The sequence below is a fragment of the Melanaphis sacchari genome, unplaced genomic scaffold, assembly GCF_002803265.2.
Source record: "Melanaphis sacchari strain LSU unplaced genomic scaffold, SCAv2.0 Contig67_pilon_pilon, whole genome shotgun sequence".
Classification (NCBI taxonomy): domain Eukaryota; kingdom Metazoa; phylum Arthropoda; class Insecta; order Hemiptera; family Aphididae; genus Melanaphis; species Melanaphis sacchari.
Window position 1 is genome coordinate 112,553 of NW_020271484.1, and position 27,935 is coordinate 140,487.

General features: G+C 29.8%; 4 protein-coding genes and 2 pseudogenes across 4 annotated transcripts in view; 4 read left to right on the plus strand and 2 right to left on the minus strand.

Annotated features, from left to right (window-relative positions):
- Positions 1-2,425, plus strand: part of LOC112600740 (zinc finger BED domain-containing protein 1-like) — a 13,415-nt gene extending 10,990 nt beyond the window's left edge. Inside the window, exons 3-4 of the mRNA XM_025348046.1 lie at positions 1,622-1,782; positions 1,978-2,425. Coding sequence (XP_025203831.1) covers positions 1,622-1,782; positions 1,978-2,425 — 609 coding nt within the window. The remainder of the gene's footprint in view (positions 1-1,621; positions 1,783-1,977) is intronic.
- A 6,229-nt stretch (positions 2,426-8,654) lies between these two features.
- On the plus strand, positions 8,655-11,056 carry LOC112600741 (zinc finger protein 862-like). The gene is made up of 3 exons (XM_025348047.1): positions 8,655-9,750; positions 10,135-10,543; positions 11,008-11,056. The coding sequence occupies exons 1-3, from the start codon at positions 8,655-8,657 to the stop codon at positions 11,054-11,056; spliced, it is 1,554 nt and encodes a 517-aa protein (XP_025203832.1).
- Positions 11,057-11,295: 239 nt separating this feature from the next.
- Positions 11,296-12,632, plus strand: LOC112600725 (annotated as a pseudogene).
- Positions 12,633-12,933: 301 nt separating this feature from the next.
- On the minus strand, positions 12,934-14,103 carry LOC112600742 (protein ANTAGONIST OF LIKE HETEROCHROMATIN PROTEIN 1-like). Its single transcript, XM_025348048.1, has 2 exons — positions 14,051-14,103; positions 12,934-13,831 (listed from the first exon to the last, which is right to left on the minus strand). Exons 1-2 carry the CDS (start codon positions 14,101-14,103, stop codon positions 12,934-12,936), a joined length of 951 nt encoding a protein of 316 aa, XP_025203833.1.
- A 1,925-nt stretch (positions 14,104-16,028) lies between these two features.
- Positions 16,029-18,916, plus strand: LOC112600743. Its single transcript, XM_025348049.1, has 6 exons — positions 16,029-16,157; positions 16,300-16,493; positions 16,797-17,004; positions 17,155-17,789; positions 17,880-18,639; positions 18,722-18,916. Exons 1-6 carry the CDS (start codon positions 16,029-16,031, stop codon positions 18,914-18,916), a joined length of 2,121 nt encoding a protein of 706 aa, XP_025203834.1.
- A 3,226-nt stretch (positions 18,917-22,142) lies between these two features.
- On the minus strand, positions 22,143-23,752 carry LOC112600744 (annotated as a pseudogene).
- Between the last annotated feature and the right edge of the window lie 4,183 nt (positions 23,753-27,935).

Consider the following 27,935-nt stretch of genomic DNA (forward strand, 5'->3'; position numbering starts at 1 on the left):
TTTGTTTTTCCTGCCATATGCTGGGCAATCGTATAGCACATGCTCCGCATTTCTCCGGAAGACCGCACGGCAACATGCTCACCTGAAGGTTGAAACGCTACTACGTAACCGGAACGTAGCGCCGTCAGCAAGCTCGCAGCCGCAGCGCAAGCGGAAGGTGCGGATTGGCCGTGCGACTGCGATACCATGACCTCCACGGAGACCATGTTCCTTGCGTTCAAAAACTTCTCCCGGGAAGTCCTAGAACGTAAAGATGTAGGGCGACCCCGCGGGCACGACCCAGACCCCTAATTTTAAAACCACAGCGGTCGGGCGTGTGGCCAGAGACATGGGGACAGTCTCCCCTATCCACGCGGGAACAAATCGTCCGAGTGGGCCTAGCCAGAACGACTGTCGCTGTCATCGATAGCGGCGGGGCGAAAGCCTTCGAAGTACCGGATAGTGGCAGGCGAAGCGGGACCCGATAGCCGGATCAAAAGGGGCCTAAGATGGCGCCCCCACAGGATCGTCGAACGCCCTCCGTACTAAGACCCGCCTAGCCGGGAGCGAGGGACGGGATACCTGGCGGGACGGACTGAATGCCCGGTCTCCTCGGAACCGGGACGGACGGAAAGTCTCGCGGGGCGAATTGGGTGCCCTCGCTCCCTATGAACAAATTCTTGCCTAGACCGAGAGCTCGAACTAGAGGGGCCAGACCACCCGTCGAGCGAAGCACGTGCACGTATTCAGCCGGATCGGGGCTTGATAGGAGAGAGGCACCGGCAGAAACGGCAATCTGTCGATAAAGATCAAAACCGTACGCACTATAAAGGGGTCGTCGCGGTACACACAGCGGTGCCCCGATCGACCTGCTTGCGGACAAGGCAGTTGCGAGGGCCTGAACGCCGGGTTCAAACCTTGTACCACGGGACTCGGAGTAAGCCCTGTCGAGTCGGCTTGCTAATAGCGCCTCGACGCTCCGAGGGTGCTGGACTCGAGGCGCACGACCGCGTGGACTCACCGAGGACTCGCGCTCGCCCGCACCGGGGAAGGCACACTTGAGGAAGGACTCGTGGTGGTTGTGGGAGTACCGCCTTAGTAGAAAGGGTTTGACTCAGGCGATAATCCGTCGAGCTCTGGTCGCGGCGGTCACTCATTATGGTGCCCGAGGTGAGGCGGCGCCCCGGGTAGGACCCCCGGAGCCATCCGTGACTACTGCCCGTAAGAGACAACCCCGCGGTTACATAAAGGGGCTGAGTGTCTCCGGGGCAACCCGGAAGAACTGGTCGACCCCGCAACACACGGAAAGATTCTCTATCATTTAAAAAAAATTTCAGCCAAATCGGTTCAGTAGTTTTCTTGGTTAGCGCGGTCTAAGAAAAACCCTTACAATTTTATATATAGTATAGATAGATAGATTGTAAAATGATCATCCTACAAGCACAAAAAAGAGGTTTCACTTAAATTGTACCAAAAAGTATAATTGCCAAACTATCATGATTATGGTCAAATTAACATTTTTTCCAGACTATAAAATTACAGAGAATACATGTCTAAATGAAGAATTAAAAAAGAGGTACAAACAATTAATGTTAATTACTAGATATTTAATGTGAATACATGTAATTAAAATTTTATGCAGGTACTAACCAACATAAAAAATGATATAAATACAGGTAAAAATATATGTATGAAAGACAAATATTTGTTACTTGTTTCATTGCCATCCGTTCATAATCATCCAGTAGAAACATCTCTTTTAAACTTGCCCATTGATAAATCTGTGTTGCAAGAAATATCACGGTTAGTGAACAATGGATTGTCTAATGTTAAAATTGTTCAGTCTATGTTAAAAGATTTTATAGATAGATCATGTTCAACGTCAACACCTTCAAACTTATCACGAGCATTTTTCCCTGATCAGAGAACAATAAGAAATTTTATAATAAAATTTACATAAGAAAAACATCAGAGTAAAATTGATCAGAATGCTCTTAGGATTAAAATTGAACAGTGGAAAAAATCTCAACCAAACGACAATTTTTACTTCCAACCATACAGTGAAGTAGATGGAGTTGTTACACCATTAATGTTTTGTCAACAAACAGAATGGCAAAAATATTTATTAGATCTATATGGCAGTGTATGCTTTCTGGATGCAACTTATAAAACCACAAAATATGCTCTTCCTTTATTTGTCCTAGTAATGAAAACCAATGTCAACTATTGTGTTGTAGCATTTTTTTGTATACAGTACAAAGATTCAAAATCTATTGAAGAAGCATTAAAAGTAATTAAATCTTGGAATTGTACATGGTTTCCTCAATATTTTGTAACAAATTATTGTGAAGCAGAGTATAATGCAATTACCAAAATATTCAATTGTCCAAGTTATATATGTGATTTTCATGAGAACAAGCTTGGTTATGATGGACAAATAAGCTAGATAATCTCAGTGTTAAAGATTATCGAGGTGAACTTTTGGCTATTTGGAAGAACATTGCTGATAGTAGAGAAAATGAAGTTGACTGAAGTATGGCTGAAGAATCCAAAGGCACAGGAATACTTCATCAAAACTTGGTTTCCTGTTGAAGAAAAATGGACAAATAAATTTTTTAAATTAGAATATGACATAAAAGTTGCCACAAATAATGGGGTAGAATCTCAAAATAAACTTTTAAAGAGTTTTTATTTAAAAATGCAGAGTGACAAGTCTTTAAATAGTATATTAGAAAATATAATTGAACAGTTTTTACCACAAAGTTTAAGTAAATATCAAATAAAATACCTTCATTTTTACACGGACGACCAGAAGCACTTGTTAAACATGTATATTCACAATATGCTACAGCTCAGAATATCTATAATGAAAAAAAAAATTAAAAAATTAGAGATGGATAAATTATTGTTCGAAGTAAAGAGTGAAAGTGACTCTTCCTCATATATAGTAAATTTTCAATTACCCAGTTTACATGTTAAGATTTTAAAAAATATCATTGGCCATGTAAACATGTGTGTGCATTATTTATTTATGTACCAGGATGTTCGTTTGAAGATTTACCACAAAAATTTCAAAATAATGTTTTCATATCATCTGATCCTCGGTATTCAATTACTTATAATACAGATCATGAAATTAAAATTCAAAACAGTGTTACAGTTTTAAATGAAAATGCCATTACCTCTATTAATCCAAATTCGAGGACCAATGAAAATATTTTAAATATACCAGCTCAATGTCGAGAATAACTTAAGAAAATGATTGATTTAACTTATATCATAGACGAAAAACAACATCCAGAATTGTCAAAAGAAGTAGATACTTTAAATAATGTCCATAATAAAATGAGTGAAATGGTTATAAAGCAAAATGGTTTAATACTGCTACCTAAAAAACGTAGTTCAACAGTATTATTAGATTTACCGAAAACCCATAAAAGACCTAAGACCTAAATCAAAAGACTAATTAAACCTAACCTAATTTGTATTTATTATTGTGATTTTTTATTTTATATTTATATTATACTTAATTGAGTTAATTAACGAATTAGAACCACTGAGAACTAAGATTATAATTATAATTATAGTATTATATTTATGTTGGTGACACTATCATATTATTGTGATAACATTTTGGTGCTGTAATCGACTGTATTTATAACGATCCTATTGTATTGTGTGTAGTTCTTTATCTCATGTGCCAATCGTGTCTCTGACTCTGTACACCGCGCTCCCCTTCCACCTTGTACGACTCTTCACGGTGTTAAGAGGACGTTATACCATTGATTATAGAATAGACAGATAGGCAATGTAATGTTAATATTTGGTGACCATTCATATGATGCAGCCACTATGGAGTGCTAGTGCAGAAAATGATGCAACCGCTAAACAAACTAGTGTAGAAATGATGCAAAGGTGGTGTACCCTCTCATAGGTAGGTAAGCAAAGCGGAGGGTGTCCAGATTCTATAGTAAGCGACACGAAAAGTGGCCGATGACCGTCGCGATCCTAGCGGCCATTTCGCCTCAGTGGTTCATAATGTAATTAAATTAATTATCACGTTTTTTTGAATTAATTATTTTTAACTGCAACCCCGGTGACGGGCAGGTGATGGTGTAGGTTGAGAACCAATGGCTAACAGGTAGGGAAGCCACAACGGGTCGCGGTACAAATTGGCCACTTTTCGTGTCGCGGAGTATAGGTGGTGGTATCACTACCATAGTATGGTGAGGAAGAGCGAGGGTACAATAGTTGTCGTTCTAAAAATAGAATATATTATTTCATAATTCGTTATCGCATATCCGATATCATTAAATATCCAATTGACTGCTATTTTGTGTTTACTGTTTAGTCGTTTCTTGTTTGTGAGAGACAATTTTTGGATTACCAACTCTTACTGTGATCTATGAGATCAGTCTTTTATACAAAAAATAATTTTTATTGTTTTGAGTATAAAATTATTTGAAAATGTCTGGCAATAAATGTCAGTATGTGAATTGTGGCAAGTGGAGGAATTTGTTTCCTAATTTACGACTTTATCGTTTTCCAAACGACGAGAGAAGAGAAGTTTGGATGATAAATTCGGGTAAATAATATTTGATTTATCTTCACAGGAAACACAAGTCTATTTTCGATTAAACCCGAAAAATTGCATAATAGGTACATTTGTCAAGAGCATTTCCCACCTGAAAGTTTTACAAATTTTTCTAATAAAAACCGTTTAACTAACACTGCTATTCCCTATTATTATAATAATAAAACTGAGCAACAGCTATGTACATCTTTAAACTTAAATGGAAATCATAAGCCTGAACAAGAATTTATTTAAATATCAACTCCAACTAAAACATATACACATTCAAAATCAAATATGGTAGAGTTAGTTTTCTCAAGTCCCCTTTCTTTACTTTCTTCTACACAAAAAGCTAAAATAACAAATATTATACACATGTCTAGCCCCAATTTAAGAAGAAAACTTGATTCAATTGAAATAGATACTCATAGAAAATTGAATTTAAAGCAAAAATTACAACAAAAAAATAAAATAATTCATAATAGTTCATATTTCAAAATTAAAAAAAAAAAATAATCTTAGTACTCGTTATAATTTTAAAAATTTAATAAATATGCATAATTTTTCTTCTATAAACTCTAAGGTAATAGTGACTATGTAATTAAGAGATAAGCGTCGTCCGTAGACATTAAATGAAAAACAATTAGCTTTAAATTTATATTATAAATCTCCAGCAGCATATACATTTTTACGTTCTCAGAAAGTAAATTTACCAGGACCATCTACTATTTTTTATTGGATTGGTCAATCAAAGTTTTTACCATGTTTTAGTAAATTATTTTTTAGTCATCTTCAAAAAAAATTTAAGTCATCTGATTATAAAGAAAAAGTGTGCTCTGTTTGTTTTGATGAGATGTATATAAAAGAATTTGTAGGATATTCAAAAGAATTTGATTATATTAAAGGTTTTGAGGACTTGGGTCATTATGGAAGGATCAATAAAAGTGCCAACTATGTTCTAGTATTTATAGCCAAAGGTATTTATTCTCAGTGGAAAATTCCTATTGTATATATTCTTTCTCATTCTGGAGTAAGCAAAAACATTTTAAAAAAACTAATACAAGATGTTCTTAAAAAATTATTTGAAGTTAGATTGTGTCCAAAAATTATAGTATGTGATCAAGGCACAAACAATCAAAGTACTTTAAAATCATTAAATGTTTCTAAAGATAGGCCTTATTTTTTTATTGATAACAATAAAATATTTTCTTTATTTGATGTGCCACATTTACTTAAAAGTGTTAGAAATAATTTAATTGAAGCTTCTTTTATAAATGGTGATGGCAATATAATTTCATTTGATGACATAAAGAAAAACTTATGAGTTAGATAAAAAAAATCTCAAGAGTAGATGTCTCGTCAAAAAACAGATGCACATATTTATCCAAATTCTTTTCAAAAATGAATGTTAAATTAGCAGCACAATTATTGAGCCATTCTATGTCAGCAACGATCCGAACTTGTATACAAACTGGACAACTTCAAAGTAACACTTCTTTAAATACTGCAGATTTAATTGAATTTATCAATCGTTTATTCGATTGTCTTAGTAGCAGATCTTTATATAGCCAAAATCCATATCTATGTGCATTAACTGAATCAGGTACTGTACACTATTTCTTAAAAAAAAGCCAGAATATTTTACAAATTTTCAAAAATTAAAAAAAAGAAAATTAACTCAACCTCCTTGTTTTAAAGGTTTCACACAGACAATTAATGATGTGTTGCAATTTTTCGAAGAAGACAAAGCTCATAACATTGTAATTTTAATGACTAATAGATTAAATCAGAATATATTAGAAAATCTATTTAGTATTTTTCGACAAATGGGTGGTTATAATAAAAATCCAACAGCCAGAACAATTAGGACTTCTATAAGTAATAGTATTTTTTCTTTATGTACATCTAAAGGTACAAATTGTAAGGCAACCATAGGAGATGAAAATCCTATAATATTTGACACGGTGAAATATCAAAATAAAATAGATTCTAACAATTCAACATTGTCTTCTTATTCTGACACAGAAAGTATTTATTTTCTAATTTATCTTTCCCTCTCACATATCATCTGATGAGGATTCTATTAATGAAAATATAAATAATGGTGTTACTTTGGAAGATTGTTCTGTTTCATACTTTGCAGGATATTTAGGTTATAAATGTATGAAAAAATTTAACTGTGACAACTGTCAAAATTAATTATTTGTCAATAAAAACTTAAATGATAAAAAACAGTTGCATCTACTTAATAAAAATTATACTTCAATTGAAAATGAAAATGGGCTTAAAGCACCATCAAATAGTTTTAACAATGTAGTAAATAAAATTTTAAATATTTTTGAAAACAATTATAAAAGCTATTTACATTAAAAAAAATAAAATTTCAACTAATTGAGCGCGTAAAAAATAATAACATAGTTAAAAAATGGCTTGATTAATCATTAACAAACTACATAGATCATAAAATGTACATAATTGAACAACTCTTAATTTGCAAAATATTTAATAAAACAAAATTATTTTCAACTACTTCAAAATTAGCAAAACTTTCAAAATTAAAAATATTAAACCATATTTATTTAAATTAAATAAATGTTTTCTTGTTCTGGCATTGTACCTATTTGCATAAAACAATAGAAGCAGTATTAATTGTCCTCTATAGGACTCACAATTAATAGTTCTTTTCAGAACTTTGTGTTGATTCTATTAAACAGTTCTTTTTAGGACTAATTACTTCAATTTTATAAAACGGTTCTTTTCAGAACTAATAAACATCACAATTTAATATTATTCTAAATTAATTTATTAATTTTAAATCCAGACTCCAATGTAATGTAATTTTGGTCTATCTTTACTCGCAATCGTTTTTCATAATATACAGATTTATTGTTAGTTTCTAAATTTAACATATTCAATATGTACCTACTCAATATTAAAATACAACTGCATTATATTATTTATAAATAATAATAATAATATTTCATTAATTGTATTATTTATGTTATTGCGATTTTATTCTTTTAAAATTTGAACATAAAATAATTTATGTTATTTTATAAAAAACTATGATATGGATAAAAATTTGCTGTATTGTTAAAATTTGGTAAATTTTGTGTAGTGTATAATGTAAATTGTAATACAATACTTTTTTAAAAAGCAAATTTTACTGAATCTTAGCATTGCAAAATAAATTAATTTTTCGTAATAAAATAAATAATTACTTTTTGGTCGCGTACAACACAACGTAATAACGCAGAATATGAAAAAAATTAACAATAATTTTGCAATATTGTGGTGAATGGTGATAGTGCGATGCACGGAAAATATCATTTATCTACGATAAAGTAATTTATAAGCTTATCGCTTTTTCTGTCATTGCCAAAAACCGGTCTAAGAATATGTTATTACTACTTGCCGTCAGTACTCAGTATTAATAATATAATATTAATTCATACAACGCTACCCATTGGCAGCTATTATAAATAAAATTTTAGTCACCGAAAATCCCTATACCATTGTCTATCTGTCTATTCTATAATCAATGGTTTAAGTAACGCCCACTGCTCCCAGCCGACTCGGTGCATGCTCGTTCGGGACCGAGAGCGTCGCAGTGTTGCCAGACGTGGGGATTTTTCCTCACTTTGGGGAATTTGAACGCTATATTTTGGATTTGAGGAAAATGTTGGGGATTTGTATTACTTGAAGAAAATGTGGGGATTTCAGGTCAAATTAAATATTATATTTGAATTTACAAAAATATAAAAATGTGGAAGATAATTCATATTTAATAATTATTTACGTAATATGAATGATACACAAAAATAGTCATTGAATACATATAATATACCATAGTGTAATTAATAATATAATTAAATATAGATAATAAAAAACTATAAATACATTTATTATCCGATATTCGTAATTTCGTTAATGTTTGATTTTAATAGATTGATTTGTTAGTTATAGTTCGTGAATCGTGATTCGTGTATTGTGCGTCATTGACCATTGTTCTTTTATCGTTTCTTCTATTTCTTGTTGTTTAATATAACGTACATCGCGTGCCAAGTAACTTTGAAATTAAAATTTAACACAATACCTAAGTATGTCTGATATAAGCAGTTCCGAGGAGGGAAAGTTTATGAAAAATCAAACTAAAGCACCTAAACGAAAATTTACTCACCGATTTAGAAGTGATTGGCTGAATGATGATGACCTAAAACCATGGTTGATGAAGAGTATAAAAGGTGATACTTATTTTAACTGTAAATTTTGTAAAATTGATTTAATGGGTGGTATTTCTGCGGTTAAAAAACACGGAAAAAGTGATAAACACGTTCAATTAATCCGTTCGAGAAAAAACACAATGGAGATTAATAAGATGACAACAGTTCAAAATGCTTCAAAGCTTGTTAAAAAAACCAAAGAGGCAGAAATTCGGTTGTCAATGTTTATAGTCGAACACAACATTGCAATACGAACAGTTGATCATCTGGTTTCATTAATAAAAATAATCGGTGAAGATTCTGACGTTATAAAAAATCTTAAATGCAATCGAACAAAAGCAACGTCAGTGGTTTGCAATGTGATTGGAGAATGTGGTATGCAAAATCTTATTCAAAGGATGAAGAACCAAATGTTTTCAATCATGATTGATGAGTCGACCGACAAATCTAGTGTTAAACATTTGGCCATAGTTACCCGTATAGTGGATACTGACAGCTACGAAGTCAGAGATGAATTCGCTGGACTTATTAAAGTAAACAATGCAACAGCTCAATCTATCTTTGAAACAGTTATTAATTTTTTTAAAAGTTACGATATTCCATATAAGTCAAATCTAGTTGGTTTTGCTTCAGATGGAGCCAATGTTATGTTTGGAGAACACCATTCAGTGAAAACATTATTAGAAAATGAAGTACCCTCCATATTTGTAATTAAATGTCTATGTCATTCATTAGCTTTATGTGCATCATATGCATGTAAAAAAATCCCCATTGAAGTTGAAGAATTAATGCGTGAAATTTACACATATATGAAGTATAGTTACAAACGTCAGACACATTTTGAAGAATTTCAGAGTTTTGTAGAGGTTAAACCTCACAAACTTTTACAACCTAGTCAAACCAGATGGTTGTCGCTTTATGTCTGTGTTAAACGAGTACTTGAACAATGGAATGCACTCAAGTTATATTTTCAGGGTGAACATTTGATTGACAACCATGCTAAAAATATCCATATAAAATTGATTAATCCAATATATCATTTTTATTTAAAATTTCTTGAGTTTGTCTTACCAATTTTTACCAATTTGAATCTTGAATTTCAATCACAAAAACCAAAAATTCACCAAATTTATAATAAAATGAGTGCAGCGTATAGAACATTACTCGACTGTTATATTAAGCCAGATTACTTGAAAAAACATGATATTTCTGAAATACAATATCGAAATCCAATTCATTATCTTCCAAATGATCAAATATATTTAGGAGGAAAATGTATGACTGATCTTTCAAACAATATTATTAAAAATAATGAAAAAGATGTATGTATAAATAATTGCCTTAATTTTTATATTGAAGGGGCTCATCAGTTTTATAAACGATTTCCGTTTAACTCCAGTTATATCAAATCATTGAAAGCATTAAGTTTCTTGAACCCAAATAACATATCCAATATAGTATCAATTGCTCCAGCTGCTACACATTTTGAATTAATATTAAATATGGATTTAAACGATTTGGATAGGGAGTGGCGGTTACTAAAAAACAGTGTCGAAGACTACAATAATGAAACAATTGCATTTTGGAAAACGGTTAAAGACATGAAAAAAGGTGATGACAGTGAGTTATTCCCCTTATTAAATAAATTTATTAAATTTATTTTAACATTGCCACATAGCAGCGCTGCTACTGAGAGAGTTTTTAGCACAATAAATCTAAATAAAACCAAAACCAGAAATAGGCTAGAAACCGAAACTTTGAGCGGAATGCTCAACTCCAAAAATATACTTAACTTTCAAAAAAAATCATGTTATAATTTTGAAATAAATGAAGAAATGATCAAATGAAGGAATTATCAAATATTACCTATGTTTAATATTATTAATTTTTTATTTACTATTTTTATTACCTACTTTATTAGTTTATTGATTAATTTATACATTTAATTGTTATATTGTTAAAATAAGGAAGCTCCTAAATTGTTTTATATACTTCATTATGTTTTAATATATTAATCTATACATATATTATTACCTATTTATTTGTTTTGTTATTATTATGATTTGTTTGGTTTCATTGTTGGATCGAGGAAGCTCCTAAATTGCTTTATAAACTTTATTAAGTTATAATATATAAATTATAATCGTACATTGTCAATTGTTTATTATTTTAATACATACTTTAATTTAAAATTAATTAAAAAGTATAATATGAACTATGAAATGATGACAGAATGTTGATGAACTGGATAGTAAAATTAGTAGCAATGTTGCATTGTTAGATTGTAGCACAATTGATTATGGTATCAATAAACAATTTCGTCTTATCATGTCTATATAACATTATAATTATAAGGAAGGTGTGGGACAAGAGTATATAAACATGCGAGTACAAAAAAAAAAGTGGGGATTTTTCGAAACTTTTTGATGATATAATCGAAACTATTCATATTTAGACGCGGCAACACTGGAGCGTCGTTTATTATGATATGAACATTCGTCTTAAGGTACGTTTTCTCTGCAGCGATCAGCCGCGGCGTCCAAACGCGGCGTCGAACGCTGTACTATTGTACTAAGTATTTTGAATGTGACCGTTTTCTTATACGCGTTCGTCGCTGCGTCTAGAACATTTGACGCGGCGTCTGGCGACAGCACTGGTCTCGGACCAGTATACCGCGTCGAACGCCAGCGACAACATGTCCAAAAAGTTTATTTTTTCCGCTGCAGAGGACGAAATCCTCATAGAGGAAATTCAAAAAAATAAAGTTATTTATGATAGTTCAGATAAAAACCATAAAGATAAAATTATGAAAGATTCCTTATGGTCGGAAATTGGGATAAAGCTCAATAGAAATAGTAAGTACAAAATATATGTATAAATTAATCATTTATAATAATATTATATTATTATATTATTATATAGCCATAGGTATTAATATTATTTCGTTATTATAATATATATATATTTTTTTAATTATAGTTGATGACTGTAAGAAAAGGTGGAAAAACATGCGTGACACATACATGCGACAAAAAAAAAAAATTGCCTACTGGGTCGGCGACTTCAGACAAAAAAAAATGGCCTTTGATGGACTATCTATCGTTTTTGGATACGGTTGAATATGAAAGACAGTATGTAAAAAGTAGAAACTAGCTAGATACATTTATTTTAAATTACCTATATTATAATATTAAAAATATTATTTTAGAACTTGTACAAATGTTGAAACGCAAGAAACGACGACAGAACAAAATATTATGTCCAACGATTTATTCAGAGACGAAGAAGACATCGTGGACGTGGAGAATGAAAGCTGTAACAGTGAAACCGAAGTATTGAATTTACCAGCAATTTCATTTGGAGGGAAACGATTACGGTCTAAAGACGATAAATTATCAGCAATATTAGCCAAGAGATCTAAAGAAAGAAATGAAATGTTATCAAATATCCAGGCACAAAATAATTTATTAGCATCGCTGGACCAAAAAGAGGACGAAGTCGACGTTTTTTTTAAAAGTATTGCCATGACCGTCAAAAAACTCCCTTCGCGAGCAATCAACGAAGCTAAGCTGCGAATACTGACAATGGTGAATGAGATTGAAGAAAAATATGTGGTTCCTGATCATACTAAAACCATTCAACCTAATTATGTTCTGCCTTTAAATAGCAACAACATGGCACAGTGGTTATCACCAGCCAACTCGTACACCACTGCTGCGTCGAGTTCTTCATCTGGATATATGCAATACAATAATGATAGTAACAGCATGCCACAGTGTCCATCGCCGGCCAACTCATCCAACACTGCTGCATCAAGTTCTTCGTGTGGATTTATACAATATAACCGCGATGAATATAATTAGGCCTACATATTATATTTGTTTGTTGTATACTTATTATATTTAAGTACATTTTATATTTTATAAATTAATATTAAAGGTTATTTTGGTTATTTTTAATTATTATTATTTGTTTTGATTTTATTTAACTTGTGAGTTTAAAAATAAAACCTAAATTCAAGAACATTTTGATTATTTTTGTTTTTGATATTTATTAGATAACCAACTGGCAACTACTATAAATAAATGAACACAGTACACACAATATTATCGTAATATTAATAATAATGGTATATTAATACAAAACATGTATAATTATTTACATTTGCCATGGTACAGCTCCTATATTAGCAAAATAATCTTTAAAAATATCTCTTACTGTAACTCCTTCCGTATTTATAAATCCACTTTCCCCAGAAAATGACCTCATGTTATTTACAGTTGAATATTCCTGATCAAATTGATAGTATGCTTTTCCATTGTGTTCTAAATATGCATCACGTAACATATTGTGTAAACAACATGTAACAATGATTAAATCATCAACTGTTGTTGGAGCAATATTGATTGGCTGATAAAACACTCTGAATACTTGACTTAGTAACCCAAAAGCATTTTCGGTTACTCTTCTAGCACGGCTAAGTCTGTAATTGAAAATCGTTTTGCTGTTATCTCCTCTTGCTGCTTTTTGAGAAAACGGCCTCAAAATATGTTTGTGCAACCTAAATGCCTGATCTCCTAATATAACGTGAGGTGCTATAATATCAGTACCAGGAAGGGCACAATCTTCTGGAAATTTAAATACACCATTTAAAATTTGTTGTCCCATTGTAGACTTTAAAAAAATACCGCTATCTCCTTCTTTTCCATATGACCCGACATCGATTGCTACAAATTTGTAATTTGCATCAACCATCGCCAATAAAACAGTTGAAAAATAATCTTTGTGATTAAAAAACAAAGAACCTGAATTATTAGGACAACGGATTCTTACATGCTTTCCATCAATTGCGAGAATGCAATTAGGAAAGTTCCACTTTGTCCAAAATTCATCTGCCTTAGTTTTAAAATCAACCATAGTTGGATCTGGTAAAAAAATTGGCATTAAATTTTGTTTTAAAACTGTCAATGTTTCCTTTACTATTATACTGATATAACTGTAGGATATACGAAATGCAAATGCCAATAAACGAAAAGATTCCCCGGTGGCTAGATATCTACAAAAAAAAAAATTATAAAAAAGTGGGTAAGTGAGTGTCGCTTTGCTGTACAATACGTTACAAGTCACTATAATGGATGGTATAACATTTTAATTCAATAATAAAATTTGTAAATTTCTAATTTGATAAATGTTATCATAATTTAAACTTTAAGTGCTTAATAAGAATCTTGCTAATCTATTTTTAAACTTATATTGTAACAATGCTTATATTTACCTTAAAGTAACTGCCAATTTTTCTTCGGGTGTTATTGGTTCATGCCATCGCATTGTTGGTGTCTTTTGTATTTGATTTTTTATCAAAGACAAAACAAAATCAAATTGTCGGCGATTTAAACGAAAAAACTCGCGAAATTTAATATTATCGGTAGCAAGATGGCCTTTGATTAATTTTTCGAAAAATCCTTCTGATTTTCTTGTCGAAAATAAATTTGATATTGGTTTCCTTTTTTTATTTTTTTTATTCATTAACAATTGATCATCTTCTTCTTCCTCTCTCAATAACTCCAATATAATTTTATTATTGTTTAGCATTATTTGACGATGCATTTTTTTTCAATTTAATTATTATAAAATTATAAAAAAAAAGGAAAACACATTCGCACAGGACGACAGTTTAACTATGAATGATATCGTGATTGTTTTGTAGGAATCGCGGCGACTGCGCGCTGTAGAGAAAACGGTCGAGTCGCGGCGTTTGGACGCCGCGTTTGATTGCGTCTGGACACCACGTTTGGACGCCGCGGCTGATCGCTGCAGAGAAAACGTACCTTTAGACGTTACGCGTCATAATACAATTTATACGTGGAAATGCGGCCGTCGTATTTCTAATACCCGCGCGTACCTATGACTTAACGATTATAATGTTAGTCACTGCCCACCTAAATATATGTACCAATATATAGAACATAGAAACTGTATTATAACATAGCTTGATTTGTATTTATTGAATAATTACTTATTCAAATATAATACTTATAAAAATAAATATATCACAATTAAAATATAATCATCAATATCGATAATTTACGATCAACTTTACTTAACTAAATTAGTGTGATAAATAATAATTGATAATAATATATTTTCAACTTAAATATACATTTTATATAATACCTATAGCTTGATTTGCATTTAATATTTATAGTCTAATAACCTAAAATATGAAATATAAAATATTATTAGATTTTTAGATAATAGGTAATATTGATAGTCGTTTCACTTAATATAATTATAATTCATAACATTTTTTATTTTAATACCTACAACCTACCGAAGGTAATGATAACATCTTATCGATGAATATTTTTCGCTGAGTAAAAAGCTGAAAAATGTAAAACAACTAAAACAAGGTTTGAAGGATATTATAAAAAAAATATTTATCATAATATTTAAACCATTCTTTTCACTTTATTTGTTGTCACTTTTGTAATAAATAATATATTAAAATAATTTCTTTTTAACCACTTTTTTTATGGTATTTTTTTTTTTGGCTCTCGGATGTCAGACAACATTAGTCGATGTTTATACAGCAGACCAACTATTTCCGGAAGTAAACACTGTAAATAAAATATGTACATGTAAATTAATATTTACATATGTATTGTTTTCATTTATCGTATTAGTTATTATATTATGTTTAAAGAAATTGCATATACGCAATATACGCATAAACGATATAATATTATAACACAATATAATCAGGGGCGGATTGGGCCACCGGGAATTCGGGAGTTTTCCCGGTGGGCCGCTTCTTCAAATAATTATTTATTTTTAAATGTTGTGCCAAAAATGTATTTTGAAAATTTGAATTATACCTACATCTTTTCTACTTGTGGTGGTCCGAGTCGAAATCGCTATTGGTTCTCCAATTTGGACATTTACCACGGTAGTGACTAGTGATAAGTTATTACGACCGTGATAACACAAAACAAAATACTACCACAGAATAGATAAATGGATAGTATTATCGCTTTACAAAGTCACCAAATAATAAATTGGCGGGCACTTCTTCGGAACTGGGAAAAAGTATGATAATTTAACATTTGTCTAGCTGTGATAAGGATAACTGATACTGTGTTTTTAATTTATTATGTTTCTCAGTTTCTGAATTTCTGTGCATTGTTAATAATAATTAAATTATAATTTATTATACAATTATATTATAAGTTATTCATCGTTATTCGTTTTCCATCATGTCCGAACCCGAAGTCAGTAAAAAACGCAAAGGTGGCGCAGAAAAAGTGCGAATAAAGAAACAGATTATGTTAAAAAATGAAGCGAAAAACTGTTCAAATATTTTAAACATGTTTTCCAAATCTAAGGTAAGGATAAATTTTATATTTGTTTCATATTTTGTACATTAGTATTTCCTTGACATTTTAAAATTCTATGCAGTGCACTTAACTCTTGATATAATACAATTGCTTAATGCTTTGGTTTGCTTTGCTTTGCTTATGATTATAGGATAAAAGTAATATTATAAGAAGTATAAGTACTATGAATGATACTGATCAAGATATTTTATGTAGTACAGAAACAGAATTGACAGGAAATGTAGATAAAAATGTAACTGAAATAGATACTCCTATATGTACTATTCTTGAATCAAGTAGTACTCCTAGCAATTATAATTACTTTCAAAAACCAATTACCACAAAGTTAGAACAATTTTTTGAATTTCACCCAATACAACCAGTGATTGTTCATCAATTTAAATCTCTTAAGGCTTTTTATGGAAAAAATAACATTCAACGCCGTTGGCTATCTTATGACACAACATCTAAATCATTATACTGTAGTGTGTGTTTAGCATTTTCATCAGAAAAAAATGTATTCATTGAAGGTTTAAATGTTTGGAGTCACGTTTACCAAAGAATTCATGAACATGAAACTAGTAAATGTCACATATTATGTTCAGAGTCATTTTTAAACTATTCAAACAAAAAAACTATTGATTATAGATTATTTACTGACCAATTGTCCAAGAAAAAAAGTGAAGTCACCAAAAATCTTAACATTGTTGAACGTGTAATTGATGTAATTAAATTAATTGGCAAAAGAGGGCTGAGCTTTAGAGGTCATTTGAATGAATGTTCAAGAAGTTTAAAAGATCCTGCTATTGATCATGGAAATTTTTTGGATATTCTTTTACTCTTGAAAAAATATGATGTTGTTTTAAATGATCATATTGAAAAAATTACTGAGGATGCAATAAGAAACCATGAACGTGGAAAAGGTAAAGGAAGAGGATCATCGTTAACGTTTATTTCTAAAACTACAGTTAACATGATTATTGATTCAATTAACATTTTAATGAAGAAATCAATAGCAAAGGATGTTAGAGAATCAGGAATGTTTTCGATACAACTAGATACAACTCAGGATATTTCTGTGCAAGATCAATGTTCTGTTGTAGTAAGGTATGTAAATTCAAAAGGTATTCAAGAAAGGTTATTATCAGTTGTAACCATACAAAAATCAACTGGTAAAAGTTTTGCTGATATGTTGGCTAATATTCTTACTGAAAATGACTTGGATGTTAAGAAGTGTGTTGGTAATGCTACGGATGGTGCTGCCAATATGCAAGGGCAATTTAATGGGTTTTCAGCTTGGCTTGAAAAATTGTCTCCTAATCAAGTCCACATTTGGTGTTATGCCCACATATTAAATTTAGTTGTCATAGAGTCTACAAAATCCCCACTCAATGCAGCAGCTTTATTTGTAACATTGAACGATGTAGCTATATTTTTTAAGGAATCATACAAGCGAATGAATATTTGGGTCAACATAATGGAGACAAATGATAAAAGAAGATTGCAAGCAATTGGTAACACACGATGGTGGTCCAAGGAAAAAGCTCTAACACATATTTTTGGTGATGAAGGTTTATATTTTGAGGTTATTTTGGCTCTAAATACAATAGAAAACTTAAATGAATTTACACCTGAAGCAAAGTTAAAAGCTAATAATTTAAAAAAATCATTTTTATCTTATTCAACAATTTTAACTGCATTTACTTATGTACGGATTTTTAATATAATTAGCCCATTATCCAAGTATCTTCAAACAAAGGGCATGGACTTGCTGAAGTGTCAAGGAATGGTTAGTGGAGCAATTACTAATTTAAAACAAATTCAGAGGGACTTCAATGGAGTTAAAAAAATTTCGAAAAAGTTTATAGATATTATGTCAGAAAAATTAGAACAGTCACAAATAGCTGATGATGTAGATATTGAAAATGAATTGCCCTCTATAAGATCTAGAAAACGTAAAGCATTAGATGGAGAAGAAACATATGATAATCAAATTATGAACAGTGAAACAAAGTATATGATTGAAGTACATAATGTCATAATGGACAATACTATCACAAGCATTGAGAAAAAGTTTTTAGGAAATAAAAAAATGTACACTGATTTTGCTTGTTTATCGCCAAGTTATTTTGAGGATTTACAAAAAAATAATCTTCCAGCCACTGCATTATATGAGCTCACTAGTAAAATTAAACCTTTTGAACAAACAATAACTACTGATGGCTTAAAAAGTGAACTACTTAGTTTCTCCAGAAATTGGAGCAACTTAAAAAAATCTATTCCAGAAACGTATGAAGCTTACAAAAATGTTGAATCAGATGATGGTGATTTGTTTGATAATGAAATAAGTACTGAAAAATCACACTGCAAGACTTGTATGAATTGTGCAATCTGTTGCTACTCTGTACTACAAAAATACAACTTATATTGTAATGCTTATAGCAACTTAGCATTAGCTTATAAATATCTGCTAACCTTGCCATGCTCACAGGTACATAATATTTTTAACTTTACATTTTACTATAATATTGGATACTACAAAGTTTATTTGATATGTTTTATTTATTGTACAGGTAGCTTGTGAAAGGTCTTTTTCTTTCCTGAAATGTATAAAGACTAGACTTCGTAGCACATTAAGTGAAAATAAATTAGAAGCATTTATGCTTATGGGAATAGAAAAAGACATCCTCTATGAAATAGACAACCATGAAGTTATTGAGTTACTAAAGTCTAAAAGCACATTACTGAAGAACAAATTGTCTTACTAAATATGTGTATAAATTAAAGTAATAATTAAAAAAATTATTATTTTTATGTTTTTAGGTACTTAACAAGAAAATACACAAAGAACTGTAAGAAAAAAAAAATTAAAAAATGTTGGTTTTGAAGTAAACAAATAGTTTTTATTTTTATTTTAATTAACTTATATTTTTAAAATATACATACAATAAAATATAAGTCTACTCCTTTATGCCTGAGCTTGTGATTGGGAATTAAGTGTTATAGCATGCAAGTTCAATTACACAAAAAAAAACCGGTTTTTTTCTCAAATATCAAATATTATATACAGAACTTAATAGAGTATAATATCTTCCAGAATATTAAAAAAATTGTGTAGTTATGTTAAAATAAACTAAATAATAATAGATGTTGGCTAAAATTCAATAAGTGATAAATTAATAAGTGGGCCGGTATTTTTGTATTTTCCCGGGCCAAAATTTCTCCCCAATCCGCCCTTGATATAATATGTATTAGTTATTATAACTTCGTTAATTTAAATTAATATTATTGATTGTTTATTTTTTATAATACTTACGTTTTTAATTTATCTACCATATTTGATAACCAAAAATCGGGATCGTAATAAATTTCCTGAATTGATACCCATTTTGGCGCATATATGATAAAATAACACATATTACTATGAGTTATGTGAAGTGGCCCCTGAATTTGATAATAGTAATCGTGTATTTTTTTTTTAATTTAAGTTTATCATTTTCAATGGTGCAATATTTGATCTATAAATACAACATAGAAATAATTAAAGAAATTAAATACATTTGTTTTCTATAATTCTACTAACTATACGTGTTTCGACTGCTTCGTGTATATTTAATGTGTCTTTCGCTGCATAAGGTGCTTTGATTTCAATAATTTTACCATCATTAGTTATACCATCTAAACAATTTAATGGGAAAATTATTATTTCTATTCATTATTATTCAAAAATTAATTTTAACTTTTGATAGTTGACTTACCGGGACTTGCAGCAAGGTATGGATAATTTTTATCTATAAATAAACCACATGGTTTAATATGAATATCATATAATTTTTCAATATACAGTAGACGCCGCTTATAAGACTCACTTTGGGACTAGCACAAAGTGAGTCTTATAACCGAATGAATCTTATAGGCGAAGTGGAAAAAAAAATTAATTACGTATTTATAAATTTTATTTTACTACATATTTTGCTTTGATTTTAATACAATAACACATATTACATATTACATACTTTATTATTGAATAAATTTAATAATCCCGATGAAAAAAAACTAAAATTATAATAGTTATAATTATCGTTGCGATAAATGTGAACTTTTATGTGTGATAAAAATTATTATACGTTATAAGGTACCAACAGAAACTAGAAATAATCAACACGAATATTATTTAATTTTTCAAAACTAATTTATTTCTAAATTATAACCAAAACAGTTTATTTTCTACTATTTATTTTACGAAATTTGAGTCTTATAACCGAAGTGTTGAGTCTTAAAACCGATTTTTTTTTTAATGTATTTGGATACGTCCGGACCGTTCTAGACGATTTTGAGTCTAATAAGCGACTGAACCTTATATCCGTGAGTCTTATAAGCGTCGTCTACTGTAGTTTTTTGCAATGTTTTCCATATCTCTACCATACTGCACTGATCTATAAAAAAAAAAATGAAAGATAAATGTTTGAATAAATAATTTAATTATTAACTTATTTGCAATTGAAGCTAGAGTACAAAATGGAATATACAGTATTTTTACAACTTGTATTTGTTCGCATTTTACAAATCCGTCCAAAATTACTTGCTGTTAGTCTCCATGTTTCGCTAGTCGCTTGATCTCGTGTCTCTATTTCGATTTGTGTCCTATTAACTTTATTGAGTGTTCTATAATAATAAAAAGGCGGACAAGTGTATACATGCATGTGTAAAATGTTAGGTCAAATTAATTTGCGAACTAATGAGATTTTAATGAAATGTTAAAATATAAAATAGCTCAAAAAGAGTAGAAATATTTAATTAGGTATTTATTTTATGATTTACTTGACAAATGCATCCATTTCATTAATTAATTCGGCATCGTTTATGATTCTTACATTATCCAGCTGTTCAGCATTGCCGTAATTTTTATCAGCCTTCCTGATCTTTTGGCTACTATTTTAGGGATTTTTTTTATTGTTTGTCGTCTTTTTTGGCATAAATTACGTTTATCCAATATTTGTTTCAAAAAAGATTTGTCTATTTTTCCTACAAATAAGAAATGCATATAATATATTTAAAGGACATTTTTGATTATTGGTAAGGAATTACAAATTTTAAATAATTTTATAAATACCTGGGCTAGTTTGTGCTACATGTTTTTTTTATTGTGCGTAAGTACTCGTTTGTGTTGAAACTTATTATTGCCTCTTGTACCCGAGTTGTATATGAACTTTTTTGCGTGAAGTTTATACGTTTACCGCCCAAAAATTTGTTTATTACGCTATTGAATTGTTCGCAAATATTATTATCGACGTCAATTATCAGACTATTTGCGTTATTAGATAGACGAGAAACAATAATATTTATTTCATCGGAAATTTTTTTATATTTATTATCCATATTTGTGTTTTTATAGTTTTCATTATTTTTTTTTACAAAAATATGAAGAACATTTATTGTGGTTATTAAATAACCGATGGTTTGGCGCATTGGTTATATCAAATCGAAGAGCTGAAATATGAAAAATGCATCATTAATCTATTGTTAAGTATGTACTTCAAAATACTAAATTTTAAATTCAACTTAACCTGATATCTTTTGAAGTAGTGGTATATTTTGTGATTTTTGATATTTTATAGCACAAATGATATCGGTTTTTAATCTAATAATATTGTCGGATATTTTTTTCCGGATATCTATTGGCATATCAGATCTTTTAGTTAAGGCCATCATATTTTTAGAATAATTTCTAAGCAAATGATTCCGGCATTCAATTTTTTCCACCCTTAATGCTTGGCCGTAAAGAAGTATATCATTTAGACGTTTTGTTACGCTACTATCCCCATCGCCTAAATCATAAAGGTGTGAACATTAGTTGTATAACGTAATTTTATTTCTAAATTTATTTTAAATCATCAAAAATAAAGATGGTAATGTAATAAAATCAATTCTTAAGCTAAGTATAGGTAAATAGATAATTACCGATCAGTTTAGAAAATTTAACACCATGCATTTCTATGCTTTTTTCAAACCCCTCGGCAATAGCGTCAGCCTCAATACTTGTAGCTCCCTTCTTCCAGGTAAAAAACATACATGTTTAGGTACATCGATATTTTTATGAGACGCTCTTTCACAATTTACACAGTACCGATTTCGAACACCGGCAAATAAAACTTTTTTAGTTTTATAACCAATTATACTTGCCTGCAATAAATACAATAAATGTATTTTTAGATTCTGGGTGAAATGAGGAAACCATTGGTTTTACTATGTGTGTTTTAATTTTTTATAATTTTTTAGTTTAGACTTAAATAACGTAATAAAAATTACAAAAATAAATAGCACAGTGATTTAATATGATAAATAATAATTGCTCTTTTTATTTAATTATGCATATTAATTATTAACTTATTACTCTTGATAATGCATCATATCTCGTGCTGTAACTTCTTTTGTACCACTGTCCGTCTACTACTGTTTCTAATTTTATGATTAATTAATTTAATTTTTTCTTTTTTAATTCTTTCAGCCGCGTCTTCTGACACTTTGTTTTTTCTAATTGAAAATAAAGTTTTTTTAATTCGCTTTTGTTGATATATCCTTGTGTCATTTTATTCTGAAATTAGAGATTTTTTTTTTGTTATTAAAAATACGAATAAAAAATTCGAGTACGAATCAAACATTAAATAAATTATAAGTATGTGTGAATACTAGCATTATATATAAATATATATTCAAAAAAAATATAATTTTGATAAATATATATATATATTAAAAAACCTCCTCTAGTCTGTTTAAATATATTTTTTATTTTTTTTTTTTAAAACTCGGTTTACTATTATGTAATAAAATAATCGACTGTAACTATTAAAAAAATTAAAAGTAATACTTCAATTTAAAAAAAAAAACGTGAGACACTAATCACACTTTATATTAGATATACCTATATCACTTATGGTACTATTCAATTAAATATTAAAAACTTAAAAGCCATAATGTTTTAAAAAAAAATAAAAAAAAAAAAATAGAAACAATAAGTACTTACATATTTGTGTTTGCGAAAAAGGTATCAAATAAATCTGATGTCTGCTATTGCGGTCCGCTGCATTCACTTGTGTTCACTTGAGTTCACAATGAAAACTGGTGATTTTTTCAAAAAATATTTTCTAGTTATATAACCCCAAATTTCCATCTCTATGATCATCAACGTCATTCGTTTTAAGATAACCTATATTATATATGTATATAATAATATATAATATATGTATCATATGTCTTAAATTCACAATCACATTGACATACATCGTTAATCTTTCCATACTTAATTATTATATTTTCAACAAACTGATTTCCTTTTGATAATAATACGTATATATACTTTGGATTCCATCTTGTGTGTTCAATCCATGGAATATCATCTTTTTCCCAATTATGTAAGATGAGTCCACAGCAAAAACATCGCTTTCAGCTAATGAGTATTTATCTTGAGATGAAGTTAACGGGAATAAGTTGAATGTTTTCAATCTTGAAGAAAATGTTGTATATTCTGGGTATTTAAGATATGCATTATTTCGTACTAAAGAAACTAGTGAACAAAAATTGTTGCTAAAATTTTGAAAATTCATTTTTTGTAAAAATAAAGAACTTTTTAATACACAATAGGTCTTGATCGAATGATGGTTTAATACTAACTAAACTGAACTAGATTAGATAATTAATTTTAAAGTTTGAAAAAACTTTAAATTTAAAATTGTAGTGTAACCAATAAACTGTTTTTTAAAATCTCCCTGCCCAAAAGTGCTGTGAACATACAAATACATACTATTTTTCGTACTTCCACCGCTACAAAACGTTCCGCGTAAAACCTCGTGACTCCGTTACGCATCGCACTCGCTTTTTTCTTTACTCGCATATTTTGTACCTGTTTTGTCAGCTTTTCTTTTGTTAAATAAATATTGTTTTTTGCAACGTATTTTATTAAATATATTTAATAAAACGACTACGTCGATCTTTTATACCTTGTCGCTAAGTTCGCGCAAGGCTTAACGTTCTCTACGAAAGTTGGTACTGACCGTTAATTAACTCCACGGCGTACCACAGTATTATAGATTTGAATACTAAGATAAATCATTTAAATCATTGTATACAGATGTACATTGAATGAATAATAAAAAAATAAATAAAAGGAGAATGCAAAAATGTAAAAAAATGTGCTAACTTGAAGATATCCGTTTTTATTTAGTATAGTTTGACTTCAAAATTTTGATTTAAGGGTGTAACTTTGCACCTCATATAGAAAAAAATTAATTTGGGGTTAAGAAGTAGGTTACAAATTCTAATTTTGAAGTTACAAATTATTACGAATTGGTTACTAATTTTTTAGTATGGTTTATTTTCGACATTTTTAATTCGAGGTGCCAGGCTGACGGATCTATATGATAAACGCCGCTGCCCGCGTCAGTACGTTTGTGTATTTGCCATATTTACGTCTTAATCTATATTATTTACTTTTAAAATTAGACAATAATCAATAAAACGTTTATTAAAATATTAATAAAAATATATGCCCAATTTTCATTAAAAAAATAGGTTAAAGTGTAAAAATATCTCAATAAGTTTAGAAATCTAAAATAGTACTAAAGCCTAAAATATCTTGAAATATACAAAATTAAATTTTTAATTTCAGTTCTCTGAATTATAAAATAAATTTTAAACTTACTCTGATATTTCTTAAGCATTTTTTAATAAATAAACAAATGCAATAAACTTCCAACTTTGATTATTATTATTAAATGATATATTTTGTCAAAATTTGAATTTAACATGATTATAAAATACGCTATGTGTTTATTGAAATAGAATTTTAACATAAGCTTAACATGAAATTGATGTTTACTGATAATTTTGTATTAATCTAATATTAAGTATACCTCAATATAAATACAACTTCACTAATAATTTCTATTAATTTATTAATCATTATTATAAATTAAGTTTATTAGATGTTTTTCATAAAAGTTATCTCTAAAAGTAATGTATATTAATAGTGAATAAAATATTTTCATAACAGTGATTAATAATAAATAAATCAGCAGTTTTATATCCTTTTTTTACCTTCTAAGTGACATGCTATTTTGGGTATTTGCACCATTTCACGTATCAAGGTGTAGAAGTTGGTAGTTGGTTCTATGATTAATAAAAATAAAATAATAAAAATGTTGAAATAAATAAAATTTTTAATTTTATAGCCTCGTGGTCCTAAACCTAAAATACCGCATGATGATGTTTTTAAAGTACTGGAGGACGTTTGTGATGAATTATTTGATTCTAATGGGAACTTAATGCTTTACACTTCTAATATTTGGTCTAATATTTGCAACGATTTGGATGGTAAAATAACTACACATAGCTTATACATATCAGTATACCAGGATCACCATTCATGGTTAACACGTTTGAAAAATAGTAGACATTTTCCAATTTTACAACAGCCATCTATAATTGCTAAAAATAAATCAAATGATGAAAGTTTAAAATCATCAATACTTAATTCTTCATTAAATATAAAAAAAAAAATATTAAATGTTTCAGTATTGAAATTTCTTACCGTAAATTTATTAAAATGAAACAAACTACCATTATGTATGGGGAAAAAAATAAAAAAAGGTGTATACTACATTAAAGCTAGGTGTCTGGACAAACATAATTAATGACGAGTTTCTGAAGAATTATAAAATGCCATGTACATACATTTACAAAAGATGTGTATCTAATTCTTCAAGTTTCAAAGTTTTCAATGAAAATGTAAGGATTGCGGGGTATATTTACATGGTTGGTCAGATCGCAAACCTCAAGAAAGGTTTCCGTTAAAGCTATTCGTAGAAACTAAGGATATAAGGGATTCTTGGGAAGAACATTATTTAAAAAGACCCTTGAACGGATACAAACGATCAATTGTCGGAAAATCATTATTCAAAGATACTGCCGGAAATTGGCGAAGACAAGCTGTTTCATCTATTGAATTTGGTGATCATTTACCGCCCAATATTTATAACAATTCTGTACTATGGAAGTGTAAACAGCTGTTTAAAGACAATTCTTTAGGAATCACGGAAAACTGTCCAATAAAGTCACTTATTGAACTAAAGTATGGGAAATATGCAAGCTCAGTCCATACAATATCTGCAGCTAAACTATTTATTTTATATTGGACACCTTCGCAACTCGTTATGTATAAGCACGTTCAAAAATCGTACTGCCGTTTATCGATTGATGCAACAGAAGGTTTGATAAAAAAAATAAATAGAACAAAACAAGGTATTTTATCAGGTCACATATTTTTATACGAATTAGTGTTAAATACAAATAGTTATCAAATTCCAGTTACACAAATGGTAAGTGAGCCACATGATATACTTACCATTTTTTACTGGTTAGCACAATGGCTTAAAGACGGTGTCCCCATACCACAAGAAACTACATTTGATTATTCTAAAGCATTGCTAGGTGCAATTTCGAGAGCGTTTTGTAATGGAATCACACTAAACAATTATGTAGAGAAATGTTTCAAAATTTTGTATTACAAATCTAACAACTTACCTGCAAGTTACATCCGAATTGACATAGCTCATATAGTTAAACTAGTTTGTCGCTGGAAATGTTAAACAGGCACAAAAAATTACAGCTTAAAAGAATTTTATGTTAGATGTGTTATGTTGTTGATTCGAGCAAATTTTTAGAAGAATTTGAAAATGTTTTGCTAAATATATTAACAGTATCTATAAGCCAAATCGAGGGTGAACAAATAGGAAGTTCTAATAAATGTCCAACTGAGGAAGCCAGAATACGGTTACTCAACAATATAAGAGGCACCAAGATCAATGAAAATGGTATGTCAAAATATATTTTGGATAACAAAAGTAGTTTATTTTCAAATGATTCAGATGAGGAAATTGATGTATTTAATACAAACGTACAAGAAAATTAAAAAATTAATGAATTTTTGAATAGAATAAAATCTAAGGCCTCTTTCACACGAAGCCACCAGAGCAGCGCCACCATGGTCGCGCCACCACAAATTATTAGGCCTCTTTCACACGAAGCCACCAGAGCAGCGCCACCATGGTCGCGCCACCACAAATTATTAATAACTAAATTAAGGTTTTCACATTTGGTGGCGCCACAAACTTGGTCGCGCCACTCTTATCAGTTCATGCCACCAAATATGCTAAACGCGCGACCAGAATAGTCGCGCCACCAGTTAAATTTATATTGTTTTGATGTAAAAACGCGCATTCTATTCATTCGATCGACTGCCACCGATACGTTTGTACGTTATTTTTGACGTTGTCAATATTTTCGCTATGGATACCAATTTTGACTCAGAAAAATTCATTATTGAAATTGAAAATCGGCCGGCAATATGGAATTCTGCTTGTCCTGAATATTCAAATCGTGATTTAAAAAAAAAATGCTGGGAAGAATTAACTAATATATTTTCTTTTGAAGATAATACATTACAAGAAAAAAAAGAAATTGGTAAGTACATATGTATCTGTAGTACCTTTATATTTCAAAAAATTAATAAAAATAAAAATTTGGATAAACTTCATGTTACATAAATTAAACTTCTTTTTACATTTATAAAATCTTTGAATTTATCAAGATATTAAAATAAAAACATGAAAGCTTAAATTTTACTATACTGCCATTCAATTTGACCATCAGTTATAAAATAATGTGCGTATTTATCCCTCACAGCTTGTGCAGTTCTTGATCCTCTTGTTTCATTTTGATTTTCTATAGGTA